This window comes from Trichomycterus rosablanca, chromosome 17, assembly GCF_030014385.1.
Source record: "Trichomycterus rosablanca isolate fTriRos1 chromosome 17, fTriRos1.hap1, whole genome shotgun sequence".
Taxonomy (NCBI): domain Eukaryota; kingdom Metazoa; phylum Chordata; class Actinopteri; order Siluriformes; family Trichomycteridae; genus Trichomycterus; species Trichomycterus rosablanca.
In genome coordinates, this window is record NC_086004.1 from 17,834,083 (window position 1) to 17,852,144 (window position 18,062).

The following is an 18,062-nucleotide window of genomic DNA, read 5'->3' on the forward strand; positions in this document are numbered from 1 at the left end:
TTCTCTCATACTGGCCACTGGATATTCAACATGGCACCTCATGGCAAAGAACTCTCTGAGGATGTGAGAAATAGAATTGTTGCTCTCCACAAAGATGGCCTGGGCTATAAGAAGATTGCTAACACCCTGAAACTGAGCTACAGCATGGTGGCCAAGGTCATACAGCGGTTTTCCAGGACAGGTTCCACTCGGAACAGGCTTCGCCAGGGTCGACCAAAGAAGTTGAGTCCACGTGTTCGGCGTCATATCCAGAGGTTGGCTTTAAAAAATAGACACATGAGTGCTGCCAGCATTGCTGCAGAGGTTGAAGACGTGGGAGGTCAGCCTGTCAGTGCTCAGACCATACGCCGCACACTGCATCAACTCGGTCTGCATGGTCGTCATCCCGCAAGGAAGCTGACGCACAAGAAAGCCCGCAAACAGTTTGCTGAAAACAAGCAGTCCAAGAACATGGATTACTGGAATGCCCTGTGGTCTGACGAGACCAAGATTAACTTGTTTGGCTCAGATGGTGTCCAGCATGTGTGGCGGCGCCCTGGTGAGAAGTACCAAGACAACTGTATCTTGCCTACAGTCAAGCATGGTGGTGGTAGCATCATGGTCTTGGGCTGCATGAGTGTTGCTGGCACTGGGGAGCTGCAGTTCATTGAGGGAAACATGAATTCCAACATGTACTGTGACATTCTGAAACAGAGCATGATCCCCTCTCTTCGAAAACTGGGCCTCATGGCAGTTTTCCAACAGGATAACGACCCCAAACACAACCTCCAAGATGACAACTGCCTTGCTGAGGAAGCTGAAGGTAAAGGTGATGGACTAAACCCAATTGAGCACCTGTGGCGCATCCTCAAGTGGAAGGTGGAGGAGTTCAAGGTGTCTAACATCCACCAGCTCCGTGATGTCATCATGGAGGAGTGGAAGAGGATTCCAGTAGCAACCTGTGCAGCTCTGGTGAATTCCATGCCCAGGAGGGTTAAGGCAGTGCTGGATAATAAGGGTGGTCACACAAAATATTGACACTTTGGGCACAATTTGGACATGTTCACTGTGGGGTGTACTCACTTATGTTGCCAGCCATTTAGACATTAATGGCTGTGTGTTGAGTTATTTTCAGAAGACAGTAAATCTACACTGCTATACAAGTTGTACACTGACTACTCTAAGTTATATCCAAGTTTTATTTCTATAGTGTTGTCCCATGAAAAGATATAATAAAATATTTGCAGAAATGTGAGGGGTGTACTCACTTTTGTGATACACTGTATATATATATATATATATATATATATACTGTAAATATATATAAATATATACAGTATATACTGTATATATATATACAGTGGGGCCAAAAAGTATTTAGTCAGCCACTGATTGTGCAGATTCTCCTACTTAGAAAGATGAGAGAGGTCTGTAATTTTCATCATAGGTACACTTCAACTATGAGAGACAAAATGAGAAAAAAAAATCCAGGAAATCACATTGTAGGATTTTTAAAGAATTTATTTGTAAATTATGGTGGAAAATAAGTATTTGGTCACTCACAAACAAGCAAGATTTCTGGCTCTCACAGACCTGTAACTTCTTCTTTAAGAAGCTCTTCTGTCCTCCACTCGTTACCTGTATTAATGGCACCTGTTTGACCTCGTTATCTGTATAAAAGACACCTGTCCACAGCCTCAAACAGTCAGACTCCAAACTCAACCATGGCCAAGACCAAAGAGCTGTCGAAGGACACCAGGAAGAAAACTGTAGACCTGCACCAGGCTGGGAAGAGTGTATCTACAGTAGGCAAGCAGGTTGGTGTGAATAAATCAACTGTGGGAGCAATTGTAAGAAAATGGAAGACATACAAGACCATTGATAATCTCCCTTGGGGTCAAGATCTCATCCCGTGGGGTCAAAATAATCATGAGAACAGTGAGCAAAAATCCCAGAACTACACGGAGGGACCTGATGAATGACCTGCAGAGAGCTGGGACCAAAGTAACAAAGGCTACCATCAGTAAACACACTACACCGAGAGGGACTCAAATCCTGCAGTGCCAGGCGTGTCCCCCTGCTTAAGCCAGTACATGTCCAGGCCCGTCTGATGTTTGCCAGAGAGCATATGGATGATCCAGAAGAGGATTGGGAGAATATCATGTGGTCAGATGAAACCAAAATGGAACTTTTTGGTAAAAACTCAACTCGTCGTGTTTGGAGGAAGAAGAAGAACCCAAGAACACCATACCTACTGTGAAGCATGGGGGTGGAAACATCATGCTTTGGGGCTGTTTATCTGCAAAGGGGACAGGGCGACTGATCCGTGTTAAGGGAAGAATGAACGGGGCCATGTATCGTGAGATTTTAAGCCAAAATCTCCTTCCATCAGTGAGAGCATTGAAGATGGAATGTGGCTGGGTCTTCCAGCATGACAATGATCCCAAACACACCGCTCGGGCAACAAAGGAGTGGCTCCGTAAAAAGCATTTTAAGGTCCTGGAGTGGCCTAGCCAGTCTCCAGACCTCAACCCCATAGAACATTTGTGGAGTCCGTGTTGCCCAGCGACAGCCCCAAAACATCACTGCTCTAGAGGAGATCTGCATGGAGGAATGGGCCAAAATACCAGCTACAGTGTGTGCAAACCTGGTGAAGACTTACAGGAAACGTTTGACTTCTGTCATTGCCAACAAAGGTTATGTTACAAAGTATTGAGTTGAACTTTTGTTATTGACCAAATACTTATTTTCCACCATAATTTACTAATAAATTCTTTAAAAATCCTACAATGTGATTTCCTGGATTTTTTTTCTCATTTTGTCTCTCATAGTTGAAGTGTACCTATGATGAAAATTACAGACCTCTCTCATCTTTCTAAGTAGGAGAACTTGCACAATCAGTGGCTGACTAAATACTTTTTGGCCCCACTGTAGATCCCCTCCATGACACCTGGTAGGAGCACCCTTCCAGGTAGGAGACCATCCATTGCTATGCAAAACCAGTTACTTCAATGTTGGAGAGAGTAGACATCTCTCAAAAACATTCCAGTTGGTCGACTTGGTACTCTAAACTTCTCCTAGATGTGATTAAGTGGTAAAGTAAGTTGGCTGGGTAAGTGTGTAATGTCATGCAATGAATTGATGCACGGTCCAGCGTGTATGTCCACCTTCTGCCCAATATTTTCGCAGTTGGCTCTGGACCAACTACAACTGTGACTGTGATTAAGCAGTTTCTTTAGATTTATAAATTAATAATCAATAAATATTAAAACACTGGGGCAAGGTCAGTAATATTTATAACAGACATTAATATTTGAACTGCACTATTTTACAATTAAAGTCAACTACCACTACAGTGAAGGTAGTCGCTACAGTAGCCTTTCTAATAATAGTGACGATGCGGTGAGCTCATAAATGAAGATCACATTATTGCTCCTCTCAATGCTTCTCTGGGATATCACCAGCTGTTCTGCTCTATATTGGCCTGCTATTCAAGTGGGAAGAAAAAGGGGAGCAGCCTATATGAGAATTTTGTGCTTCAATGGCTATTGAAAAATGAGGCAATAAACTGCTAAACTTGAGTAATCACACTCTCCCCAAGGAATGTCTTAAATGGGGATGGTCAAAAACCTTGAAATTTGAGCCAGTCGCATGCGGCTCGGCCCGGAGCTTTTGATGAGATTCATTATTGTAGGGCAGCTGAATACAAGTGTCTTCTGATTACACTGTCCCTCCATTAAAAGTTCCCACCAGTGTGCATTTCCGTGCTGGAATGTCAATGGAATTAAAATCTCAATTCAAACTCAGTCAATTCTCTAGCAACAAGATTTCATTAAACGCAGGCAAGGAGGCAAATGGACTTGAAAGCAGTGAAACATCTGGCGTATAAATGATAAAAAAATTTGCTTTCTGCTAATAGAACACACCTAATGCTTGGAGATGCCAGTTTTATGTAAATCAGAGTCTCTCTTTAGTGCCGTTCTTAGTGCCAGGTACTCTGAAACCAGACGTGGGGAAAGATTATGCAAAGCAATTAACATATGAAAATAACATATTAATATATTGTCTGTGAACTGTATCCAATCAGTTCCCTTTCACTGGCGTGTGTACAAAACAATTAAAATTAAATTTATACTGCTTCTTTCTTTACTTATTTTGCCTGGCAGATGAACTCACTGAGCAAACAGCAAGCAGTTTTACGGGGCAGCGTTCCCCCTTCAAGGCACACCAGCATTTCTTGAATATTTATACAGGCCCACGCTAATAAATTCCTGCCTTTTGTTAGGTACTAATGGTATGTGTGTCTAAAACAAAGCAATGAAATCCATAGTGGTACCCAGGTAGTAATGAATGGCGAGCATTATGCTGGCCACTAATTAGCTTCATTCCATTAATAAAACAAAGGACAATCAATTAGCTGTGAAACTTGTCTTTGTTTTGTCATGGGCAGTGGGTTCCTGCAGGCAGAACTAGAGCTCTGCAGCACAAGGGACTCTTCAGGGTGCAATTTCGAAATGGGCAGGAGGAGTTCAGATAAATAACATTTCGAATGTTCTTACTAAAAGCTCTTCAGGCAATCCCCTTTGACGCACTGGGATTACAAGTAAATTAATACCTATGCAATTTTTGACCAAAATATTAATGTGGACGGCTGAAACCTCTTTTCGCACAAACAAGTATGAGACAAAGGGAAAAATCAACGTGTCATTATCGCAACCTTTTAGAGGGGCTCTGCTAAAAAGCCTCTTGTCCTTTTAAATCAGAACTGGCTAGTCTCTTGTGATGTTCCTGACTGATGGATCACACTTGATGATGCCCAGGCCAGGATGAATCAGAGTGCATTTACACTAAACCTAAGAGATTCTAAATGAACGACAAAACATTACGGACCAGGCTGCACAGCCTAGTTTGATGCATAATTTTGACATTAATGCAATTTACATTTTAACGCAGGCCCCTGCATAAACTGATTAGTAGATGGTTATCTACTAATGCAAATGGTAGTGTCATGACTGTGACAGGAGGCTACACGGGATTACATTTAGTCAGCACTAAGCTGAAGAGAAACCACTGCTGTATAACAGCACCAGAAGCGTACCTTCTCCTAATATTTGTCTTGACTGTATGCCTGGTAAAAATGTACAAACCCCTTTTCTGGAAAAGTTGGGACATTTTGTAAAATGCAATAAAAACAGAAATACATGATTGCTGGATTTTCCTGAACCCTTATTGAAAGTACAAAGAACTGATTTATATTTTAACTGACCCACTTGATTGTATTTTGTAAATATGAACGAGTTAGAATGTAATACCTGCTGGGTACTGGGGCCACTCAGGTGGCGCAGGGGTAAAATCACACGCTGGAACCAGAGCTGGGATCTTGAATACTTCATATAGAATCTCGGCTCTGCCTGCCGGCTAAGGCTGAGCGGCCACATGAACAACGATTGGCCTGTTGTTCAGATATGGGCGGAACTAAGCCGGATGGGGTCTCTCTCCCAAGACTGGTGCAATTACGACCTCTGCTGGCTGATTGATGGCACCTGCACAGAGATGAGAAAAGAATGCTCTCAGGGTGTGTCTCTCCGTACGCAGTGCTGAGCTGCACTGCACTCGTCAAAGTGCAGGTGATAAGATGCATACGGCATGCTGCCCACGTGTCGGAGGGGGCGTGGGTTAGCTTCGTTCTCCTCAATCAGAGCAGGGATTGGCATTGGTGGAGAGGAAGCATGACACAATCGGGCAATTGGACACGCTAAAAGGGAGAAAAAGGGGAGAAAACGCATAAAGAAAAATATATAAAGAAAAAACAAACTGGGACTGGCACAATAAGAGTAAACGTTAAAAAAAATGTAAGTTACACCTTTTTAAAGCATGCCACAATATGCAAGTAAATTAATAGTAGAAAATCAGAGGCGCCTAGGTGGCACAGGATATTCCGCCAGCACACCAGCGCTGAGTTTCTGAACGCCTCGGTTCGAAACTCGGCATTGCCACAGGTCGGCTGGGTGCCATCTGGTGGGCATAACTGGTAGTGCCTGCAGCAGACACTAATTGGTCACCGTACAACTTGTATAGCAGTGTAGATTTACCGTCTTCTGAAAATAACTCAACACACAGCCATTAATGTCTAAATGGCTGGCAACATAAGTGAGTACACCCCACAGTGAACATGTCCAAATTGTGCCCAAAGTGTCAATATTTTGTGTGACCACCATTATTATCCAGCACTGCCTTAACCCTCCTGGGCATGGAATTCACCAGAGCTGCACAGGTTGCTACTGGAATCCTCTTCCACTCCTCCATGATGACATCACGGAGCTGGTGGATGTTAGACACCTTGAACTCCTCCACCTTCCACTTGAGGATGCGCCACAGGTGCTCAATTGGGTTTAGTCCATCACCTTTACCTTCAGCTTCCTCAGCAAGGCAGTTGTCATCTTGGAGGTTGTGTTTGGGGTCGTTATCCTGTTGGAAAACTGCCATGAGGCCCAGTTTTCGAAGGGAGGGGATCATGCTCTGTTTCAGAATGTCACAGTACATGTTGGAATTCAAGTTTCCCTCAATGAACTGCAGCTCCCCAGTGCCAGCAACACTCATGCAGCCCAAGACCATGATGCTACCACCACCATGCTTGACTGTAGGCAAGATTCAGTTGTCTTGGTACTTCTCACCAGGGCGCCGCCACACATGCTGGACACCATCTGAGCCAAACAAGTTTATCTTGGTCTCGTCAGACCACAGGGCATTCCAGTAATCCATGTTCTTGGACTGCTTGTCTTCAGCAAACTGTTTGCGGGCTTTCTTGTGCGTCAGCTTCCTTCTGGGATGACGACCATGCAGACGGAGTTGATGCAGTGTGCGGCGTATGGTCTGAGCACTGACAGGCTGACCTCCCACATCTTCAACCTCTGCAGCAATGCTGGCAGCACTCATGTGTCTATTTTTTAAAGCCAACCTCTGGATATGACGCCGAACACGTGGACTCAACTTCTTTGGTCGACCCTGGCGAAGCTTGTTCCGAGTGGAACCTGTCCTGGAAAACCGCTGTTTGACCTTGGCCACCATGCTGTAGCTCATTTTCAGGGTGTTAGCAATCTTCTTATAGCCCAGGCCATCTTTGTGGAGAGCAACAATTCTATTTCTCACATCCTCAGAGAGTTCTTTGCCATGAGGTGCCATGTTGAATATCCAGTGGCCAGTATGAGAGAATTGTACCCAAAACACCAAATTTAACAGCCCTGCTCCCCATTTACACCTGGGACCTTGACACATGACACCAGGGAGGGACAACGACACATTTGGGCACAATTTGGACATGTTCACTGTGGGGTGTACTCACTTATGTTGCCAGCTATTTAGTCATTAATGGCTGTGTGTTGAGTTATTTTCAGAAGACAGTAAATCTACACTGCTATACAAGCTGTACACTGACTCACTGTACACTGACTAAGTTATATCCAAGTTTCATGTCTATAGTGTTGTCCCATGAAAAGATATAATGAAATATTTGCAGAAATGTGAGGGTACTGTGATACACTGTGTATATATATATATACACAAAATTAGGATTTACTTAAGGCTCAATCTTTGCAAGCAGAGATGGGTTTTGACTCATCAAACTACATTGAGTCTAGTCAAGTCTAGTACATTGAGAATAGTCAATCAGTTTAAATTTTGCCATCTACTATAAATAATATTGTAAAGAAAATTCAAAGACTCCGTTAAAAAGGCAAGGAAACCAGATTTGAATATGTATGACCTTAGAACCTTCAACATGCATTTCCATTAAAAACTGTCAAACTACATTGATAAATGCAGCCACGTGAGATGTGCTCAGAGTCTAACACTGCATCAAGAAATGCAACCAGGGCGCCCAGGTGGCACCGCGGGAAATTCCGCTAGTACGCCAGCGTCGGGATTCTAAACTCCTCGGTTCGAAACTTGGCATTGCCACCGGTCGGCTGGGTGCCATCTAGCCGCAGACACGGTTCTGCTAGGGCGGAATGACCGAACTATGTGGATGGGGTCTTTAAACGCTGAGTAGAACCCTAACTGGCAGATAGAGAGGTGCAGAGTGCATAGGTGAAAAAGGGTTCCGCTAAGTGCTGCTTGGGGGTTGGAGGAGGCGTGAGCAGCAATATACCCACCTCGACTGCAATCAGGGATCCCCCAGCAGCAGAAGACAAACTGGTAGAAAATGGGATAAAATGTATCAAATAAAATAGAAAAAAAGAAATGCAACTAGACATTGATTACAGATGGACCAAAAGACTATAAATGTGTGCTGTGGTAAGATGAGTTCATGTTTCAAGAAGACATGGACTTCTCAATGCCATGCCAAGATTAAAAGGACTATCCTGTTACTAACTGTTATTAGTACAAGATGTAAAGCTGTCATAAATCTGTCACGATATGATGCATCTGTTATGGAAATTTACAAAATACAATTAAAATAGTCAGTAAAAACCTAGGATAATCTTTTTCTGTATTTTTGTCATTCATATCAAGTTTCAAGGGAATTATAAAAAATAATAATAAAACATGCAGCAACAAAACGTTCATTCCCATCCCATATGATAATATTTATTACAGAAGCACAAAAGTATATTGGTTATTAATGCAGTGCCATCTTAGACATTAATGGTCACAGACATTCAGTTTTGGTTTTTGCCCTTGCCTTTTGCAGTGTGCAAATTGATTCCTCCGGGTTCTCTAAATCTTTTAGTAATGTTATGGGCTGTAGATGGTAAAATCCCTATATTTCTTGTAATTGTATGTTGAGAAATTTAGTTTTTTTTGTTCTCCAATTTTTCCCCAAATTTTCTCCCCTAATCTAGACGTATCCAATTACCCTGGTTGCATTACGCTTCACCTCTACCGTTACTACCCTCCACTGCTGACTGAGAAGCTTCGCAACTGACACATGCCTCCGACACGTGTGCAGTACTGACTGCCTCTTTTCACCTGCACGAGGCGAGTTCATATGTAGATAAGCCTTGTGCACTAATGTAGATAAGCCTTCATATGTAGATAAGCCTTCATATGTTCATGTGTAGATAAGCATTGTGCAATAATGCTGATCAGAGAGATACACCCTGATCAGCATTATTCCCCAATTCTGCACAGGCGACATCAATCAGCCAGCAGAAGTCATAATTGCATCAGTTATGAGGAACCCTGGTCCGGCTCATCCCACCCTGAACGACAGCCAATCGTTGTTCATGTGGCCGCCAAGCCAATCCGGATGGCAGAACTGAGACTCGATACAATGTATTAGAAATCCCAGCTCTGGTGTGCTAGCGTATTTTACCACAGTGCCACCTGAGTGGCCTAGAAATGTTGTTTTATAATTTGCTGATTTAGATTTTTTTTTTACATTTCACAGCATTCCTGGTCTAAAAGTGTCCGTTTCAACTTGTTTTTACTGCAGACATTGAATTAGGAATTAAAGTATATTTACAAAACAAGACAAACTGATAAGGAAATACATCTAAGCTAATAAATCTCTACTTTGTATATTTTTTTATTTTTAAAAAAGTATAATAGGCAGTAATATATAGTTTAAAGATTAATAAGTAATAATATTCATAATAGTTAATATTAATAATTATTAATATTAATAATAGTCCCAACTATTTTTAAACTAAATTGTATAAGAATTATATCACCTTTCAAACATGACAGTGGTTCTGAAATAGTTCTGGGGGGTTTACTGCTTTAGGACCTGAATGATTGCCATTATAAAGAAAACAGTATACTACAGTATATCTCTGTCAGATAACTATGTATAATTGTAATGAATGTAAGGTCATTTGTTTACTAGCAAATAGTTAACCAGTCTGCTAACTTTAAGACATAAACAAAAGCTACAAGGTGTGTTAGAATAACAACGCTACTATTAGTACTACAACCACACTTGTTGCTGTTTTTGTTTTGCTTATATTATATAACTTACTAAATACACCGATCAGGCATAACATTATGACCACCTCCTTGTTTCTACACTCACTGTCCATTTTATCAGCTCCACTTACCATATAGAAGCACTTTGTTGTTCAGGACCCCCACAGGACCACCACAGAGCAGGTATTATTTGGGCGGTGGATCATTCTCAGCACTGCAGTGACAATGACATGGTGGTGGTGTGTTAGTGTGTGTTGTGCTGGGATGAGTGGATCAGACACAGCAGCGCTGCTGGAGTTTTTAAATACCGTGTCCACTCCCTGTCCACTCTATTAGATACTCCTGCCTACTTGGTCCACCTTGTAGATGTAAAGTCAGAGATGATCGCTAATCTATTGCTGCTGTTTGAGTTGGTCATCTTGTAGACCTAATTAGCCAATGATACATAAAAAATTAAAAACTATAAAAATACTATAAAACTATAAAAATAATTTTTAGCTTTTGTCGTGATCCACAACATAACTTCTTTGTGTCAGAAAGCACACTAGGAGAAGCTTAATACAATTTCCATTTATTTATGTTGGCACGCAAAGGGATGTCTTTCAAATTTAACAGGAATGGCACGGTGGCTAAGTGGGTAGCACTGTCGCCTCACAGCAAGAAAGTCCTGGGTTCGATCCCCAGGTGGGACGGGCCGGGTCCTTTCTGTGTGGAGTTTGCATGTTCTCCCCGTGTCTGCACGGGTTTACCCCGGGTGCTCAGTCCAAATACATGCAAGTGAGGTGAATTGGAGATACTAAATTGTCCATGACTGTGTTCGATATAACCTTGTGTGAACTGATGAACTTTGTGTAATGAGTAACTACCGTTCCTGTCATGAATGTAACCAAAGTGTAAAACATGACGTTAAAATCCCAATAAACAAACAAACTCTATTAATCTGTTTAAAATAAAGTGCAACAATTACAAATCATCGATCCAGAATTTGGATAAGTAACCTGGCATCCGAAGCGGAATCTTAAAAGCATTATACATTCACTCTTTCATCTGCATCCTGACAGAACCTCTTTTTTTATGGACAAATTAGTGCTCAGAAAAGATGACAGAAAAAAAGGGCAACAGAGTTGTGGTCCCAGGATGCAACGCTCCCAGTGGTTACATCTGCTCCAGTCTTTTATCTTTGGGTATTGTTATGCTGAAGCTGTCACATTAGGAGGAGAATCAGTGGCTCCTTCCCACCCCTAAGTCCCCCTTTTCTTCCCATTCCAGGAGTTGGCAGGGTGGCAGGCCCCATACAAAGTGTACCGGGAGCATGGAGGGGAGCGCTATTCAAGAGAAAACAGTTTGGGAATTAAGGTCATTAATTTTCCACTTTCAAAGGCTGCCACACATATGGAGATAAAGTCAGCATAAATATTCCGCCGAAGTTTCTTCTGTTTTTCTCTCGCTCTCTTTTTCTCTCTCTCCAACTCTTTTTTTCCACTGGTAGCCCATTTATCTCCATGCTGTCAATTAGAGGCAAAAGCAAAGAACTAATTAGGAACTGTGCAATTTTAATTAGCTGTTTTGATAATTAAACTAATTGGTTCCCTTGTGTTCCTGCAATGTGCGGCGAGCACTTTCTTGATATCTGGGCTGCAGATTTCCCAGTCGTTGGATAATTATTCACTTTTGCATTAAAAAAGCAGCCTTTCTTAATAGGCTTAATTTACAGTTGAAAAGATAATATACCGCCAATTATTTGTGTAATTGGTAAGCATTTCATTGTAATTTAGAGGCATGGCTGGACAGCTCTGCATGTCTAATTCTTAATGACTGGGATTAAATTTGGATTAAATGCTCAGGATGGGGATCATTTTCTCCATAAATGTTCACTAGTTCATTTATGACTGGTCTCTGTTTAAAGTGTGGAAGGTAAAGATCTGCTAAAGTGTGGGGTGTTTAGGCAGTATCGTTTGCCCCTTAGGTCATGAGAATTCTTCTGTAGTAAGAGGTAAATTCACTCGGATATTACCGGCCCAGTTTACAGCACAGTGATCTTACACAGGCTGACCAGTAGAAGGCGCCTTACTGAATTCTTGCAGGCAAACTCTTCTATCACACTGATACTGAATAAATGAATCACATGAATCAAAAAAATCTGCAATGCACTCTCTGAGGGTTTGTCATACACAATTCCAAATAAGAATAGAGCAGTTACAAATTGATATCATTTTATACAATATAATTTGTAATTATAGTGTTTAATATTACACCGATCAGCCATAACATTAATATCACCTCCTTGTTTCTACACTCACTGTCCATTTTATCTGCCCCTTTTACCATATAGAAGCACTTTGTAGTTCTACAATTACTGACTGTAGTCTATGTGTTTCTCTGCATGCTTTGTTAGCACCCTTTCGTGTTGTTCTTTAATGGTCAAGACTCTCCCAGGACCATTACAGAGCAGGTATTATTTAGGTGGTGGATCATTCTCTGCACTGCAGTGACACTGACATGGTGGTGGTGTGTTAGTCTGTGTTGTTAACAAAGCATGCAGAGAAACAGATGGACTACAGTCAGTAATTGTGGAACTACAAAGTGCTTCTATATGGTAAGTGGAGCTGATAAAATGGACAGTGAGTGTAGAAACAAGGAGGTGGTTTGATGTTATGGCTGATCAGTGTATAGTTATATTATAGTGTTTTACTACTTACGGACCAGTAATCAGAGGGTCACTGGTTCAAGCCCCACCACTGACAGGTTGCTGCTTTTGGGCCCTTGAGCAAGGCCCTTAACTCCTCAATTGCTTAGACTGTATACTGTGACTGTAATGTTGTAAATGTTTTACCACTGTGGTCTGGCCAGTTTTCTCAGAATCACTGGGCAAAATGCAATCAATGACAAAACGATCACAGGGCCTGTGCTAACCCAGGCATAGCCAATTATGTCAGTATGTAGACGCCCAACCGGCGGATAGCACAGCTGGTGATTGAACCCATGATCCCAGCAACTGCTGCGCCACCTGAGCGCTAATTATTCATAATAGTATACAGCTTTAAAAGCTATAAAACTCCTACTAGTACTACTACTACTAATAATAATAATACAAGACACAGTATAAGACACAGACACAATGGCATAATTGTGCTCCTAAGCTCACATATAAAAACATTAATTCTTCTATAATAAAGAAAAGAAAAAGCTATAAAAATGAGATCAACTTTTAACTGGTGTTTGAAAAGTCTATTTTGTGCATCATTTATCTCATTTAGCCATCGAGACAGTTTATGGCCCTCTTCAAATCATCTCCCACAAGCCTTTTACCTTTTAAGGAGCACTTTCAATTGAACACGTCAGGAAAAAAGAGCATGTTTGATATTGGTTTATAATCAGCTTAACCATTATGAAATGTAGGAGAGGCCTGGGTTCATCCTCTCTCTAAGTCCTCCATCCCACTGATTGTTTGCCTGAGGATGAATGGAAACACAACACTGCTCTGAGATCTGATTAGCCAGGGTTAATTACTGTGCCACGGTTTTGTGTTAGCTGCATGTGAGCCACACCAGTAAATAGATGGACCCGCTTAATGCCCAATCAAAAATGAATTTTAATTAAGCCTGAGGCATAGGGTGGCACGGTGGCTTGGTGGGCAGCAATGTCACCACACAGCAAGAAGGTTGTGGGCTTGATTACCAGGTGGAGTGGTCCGAATCTAGTCTGTGTGGGTTTCCTTTGGGTCATCTGGTTTCCCCCCCAAAGTCCAAACACATAAGTTAGGTGAATTGGCGATACACCCTGTGATGGTGTTTGACATTGAGCTTGAACTGATGAATCATGAGTAAACTAGCTACCTGTCCTGTCATGAATGTAACCAACGTGTAAAATGTGACCCTAAATGAGACAATATAAAGAAAGCTAATGTTAAGTAAATAAGTGGATCATGACATAACACGTGATGACAATGAGGGACTGCAACAGTAAAAAAAAATACACCAATCAGCTATAACATTAAACCACCTCCTTGTTTCTACACACATTGTCCATCTTATCAGCTCCACTTACCATATAGAAGCACTTTGTAGTTCTACAATTACTGACTGTAGTCCATCTGTTTCTCTGCATGCTTTGTTAGCCCCTTTTTAGGCTGTTCTTCAATGGTCAGGATCCCCACAGGACCACTACAGAGCAGGTATTATTTAGATGGTGGATAATTCTCAGCACTGCAGTGACACTGACATGGTGGTGGTGTGTTAGTGTGTGTTTTGTTCTGGTATGAGTGGATAAGACACAGCAGCACTGCTGAAGTTTTTAAACACCTCACTGTCACTGCTGGACTGATAATAGTCCACCAACCAAAAATATATCCAGCCAACAGCGCCCCGTGGGCAGCGTCCTGTGACCACTGTTGAAGGTCTCGAAGATGACCAACTCAAACAGCAGCAATAGATGAGCGATCGTCTCTGACTTTCCATCTAGAAGGTGGACCAACTAGGTAGGAGTGTCTAATAGAGTGGACAGTGAGTGGACACAGTATGTAAAAACTCCAGCAGCGCTGCTGTGTCTGATCCACTCATACCAGCACAACACACACTAACACACCACCACCATGTCAGTGTCACTGCAGTGCTAAGAATGATCCACCACCCAAATAATACCTACTCTGTAGTGGTCCTGTGGGGGTCCTGACCATTGAAGAACAGGGTGAAAGCAGGTTCCTATATGGTAAGTGGAGCTGATAAAATGGACAGTGAGTGTTGAAACAAGGAGGTGGTTTTAATGTTATGGTTGATCAGTGTATAGCTTAATGCAGTAATTTCTGTGGAGAGCTAGGATGGTAGTTTCCAGTGTACAAAAATTAATAACAGGTCCAGTCTGTGGTTTAGCGTTGGCAAATTTTGAAACGAACTGATTCACGTCCAGATTTTTGTGATGGTTTTCTCGTGTGCCAAAATGACTAAATATTTTTCCTACTCTGTAGTGGTCCTGGGAGAGTCCTGACCATTGAAGAACAGCATGAAAGTGGGCTAACAAAGCATGCAGAGAAACAGATGGACTACAGTCAGTAATTGTAGAACTACAAAGTGCTTCTATATGGTAAGTGGAGCTGATAAAATGGACAGTGGCTGATCAGTGTACGTTATTTTTGGAATGATTGCACTGTCTTTAAATGATCTTGATATGAATAGTTAAATTGCTGTATGTGATTTCAGTACTGTATATTTATCACTTCTTGTTGTCTTGCAGTTTGATGTGACCTGAAATAATTGTGTTGTTAATTTTAGCTTATAGGTCAGCAAACATACATCCTCAGTCAAAAGCCATCAGTCTCCAGAAATGAAAAGTCAGATGTGTCAGGTGACAAGGTGAGAACTTAACAATTGATTTTAAGACCAGTGGTCTGTCCTTCTGTGCTAAAACTATTACATCCTTAGATATGATGCAGGGTAATTGTAAAACAGAGCACATTTTAAAAGTATTGTACAATGAAAAGACATCATAATTGTATAATGTATCTGAAAAGAACAAGATTGTGTTATATGTTTATTTACAACAGAAAGATGTAATAGTCAAGTCAAGTCAACTTTATTTACAACTATATTTATATAGCGATTTTTACAATAGACATTGTCTCAAAGCAACTTTACAAAATCCAGGACCAACAGATACAAAAACCCCTGTTGAGCAAGCCGAGGGTGACAGTGGCAAGGAAAAATTCCTTTAAAATTACAGGAAGAAACCTTGAGAGGAACCAGACTCATCAGGGCCCATCCTTCTTGGGTGGTCTGGAGGATACTTCAAATAAATAGTATTTACACAAATCATACAAACAGAATTAAAATGAACTAAAAGTTATAACTAGCAATAATAAATAAATAAATAATAATAGAGTTATTATTCAGTGCAGTCTGTAATAAAGTCTGTAGTGAGTTCTTGACATTCTTGGTGCAAACACGCCAGGTCCCGTGACATCCGGCAGGAGCAGCATTGTTGGCACCGCAGTCTCGACTTCATTCCTTAACCTCGGGCAGGTAAACAGGTTTCCATCAGTAGGACCTCGGGGTAAAACAACAGAAACTGTAGTTAAAAATTTAAAATGCGCCCACCTGCCCACCATCATCAAACCTGAGTGATCGGACAAGAGAGGCAGAACGACAGCAACCCAACATCCCTGTCTCTAACAGAAAAGCACACCAGACGCACTAAAGCAGACTAATTGAACTATATTTATGTCTAGGCCTAATACACACAGCAATTAAGATTATCCAAAGTAAATAGCAGATTATATATGGCAGATCGCATTCTGCTGTCAAACAGCACTTCTGTAACCTCTGAATCTTCTCTAATGCTTAATCTTAGTTGGATCTCTGCCTTAATTGGTTAAAAGTGTCCTCGGGGCAAGCGAAAGCACTATTATTTAAAGACCCACCACAAAGCAGCAACACTTTCATAAGATAAATAACAGCTAGCAATTATATGAACAGAACCGGAGTGCAGTTTCCCATCTCAGACCTAATCATAAACAAAGCCCATCTGTTGTGCTGTCGGTCCTGAAATTGCTATTTATCTGGCTATGCAAAAGTGGGCCTGTCTACTCACTCGATCACTTTACAAATCTACTAGAACTGCCATGATGACAATTAAATATGAGGATTTATCCATTATAATATAGCCCTATGCCCAAGGAGCAGTGGGATATTTTAATTAATAGTACATACAAAGAGGTACTGAATGGCCTTCATTCATGAAAGAATTTTCACCTTCCACACACACACACACACACACACACACACACACACACACACACACACACACACACACACACACACACACACACACACACACACACACACACACACACACACACACGCTCCTAACAAATAGTGGCCACACTCAGTCGAACACTCAAGTCAGGCCAGGGCACGCACGCGCACACCGCACACACTTTCCCTTAGCTGTGCTTTTGTGTTTTGTCAGAATTAATGAGAAAAGTTCCCTTGCCCTAGGGGTAATTAGTGTCCTTGGAGTTAAATAAGCTAATACTTAGACACCTCTGGCACAAGCAATTATGTTTGTGTATTGAATAATTGATTCAAAGAGGTGGGGAAGGGCTGCTAATCAGATCTGAGCATAATGAATTGATTTAATTAACAGGGGAATCCGCGGCTCTCTGGGAAGCGCGCGCGCGCATTTGATTCGGCAGCGCGAGCGAGCCGAGAGCATAAATTGGGAGCGAGCGGCGGCGGCAGGAACAGCATGCTTACAGCAGCTGTCAGCTCCGCTACTGGATTTCTCCTCAACACTGCTACACTTCCACAGCCGCGAGGGAGCCACTTTAACACCGAAATATCTTTACGAGACGAACCGGGTGCTTTAATAAAGGGCGGTGGTTTAAAGTTCGGTGGTTTTATTGTCGCTTCGGGTATGTTCGGTTGGAACGTTAGCGTCGAGGCGGCCGCCCGGCTCAGTTTGATTCAGAATTGATTGAGATTTGATTCCCTAACTGCGCTTACAGTTTACCGCACGGATATGCGTTCACCCTGACGCGACCTAACCGAACCGTTCGAATCTGACACACACTGACACATTGACATTAACGCTTTCGCCCAATTGTACATGGGTTTCCGTGACTGAAACGGCACCGCAAACAGCAGACAAGTCCGCGTTAAACGCGCAAGGACATTTTTCATTGTTGAAAAGCGTTTTTTTTTCCGAGGCAACACGAGCGAGCAGAGAAGCCTGCTGGAGCCGAGAAAGGATCGCCCGGAGCCGGACTCCTCATTCCTCAGGACCATGGTGTTAGACAAGGAAGAGGGTGAGTGTGTAACGCTTGACGTTTCATTTCATTTTCTCCTTCACGGACACTTTGGTAATACTCCGCTATGACAAGCCTCGATGCTCGTAACCTACTTAACCGTTTGAGTCTCGGGGTAATACATATTTTAATGTACTAATTCGAGTCTGACATTTCGACTACTTACTTCATCGCATTGGTAGCCCGTTAAGTCTGTACCTGTGAGATGGGAACGAACACGCGGTCGAGTTTGACAACTGTTCTAACGTCCTTAGAAAACTCGTTTACCAAAAAGAGCCACACAAGAGCTAAATTGCATAAAATATACTATAATAAACAATAAACAATGACATACAAGTCAAAACGAACACAGGAATCGGTTTTCTAACTGTTTAAACGA

At 41.9% G+C, this 18,062-nt stretch overlaps 1 protein-coding gene across 1 annotated transcript in view; it reads left to right on the forward strand.

The window, feature by feature from the left end:
* Positions 1 to 17,142: 17,142 nt before the first annotated feature.
* The window catches only part of lmo1 (LIM domain only 1), a 67,137-nt gene continuing 66,217 nt past the window's right edge, over positions 17,143 to 18,062 (forward strand). The window contains exon 1 of the mRNA XM_063012640.1: positions 17,143 to 17,683. Coding sequence (XP_062868710.1) covers positions 17,662 to 17,683 — 22 coding nt within the window. The 5' untranslated portion in view covers positions 17,143 to 17,661. The remainder of the gene's footprint in view (positions 17,684 to 18,062) is intronic.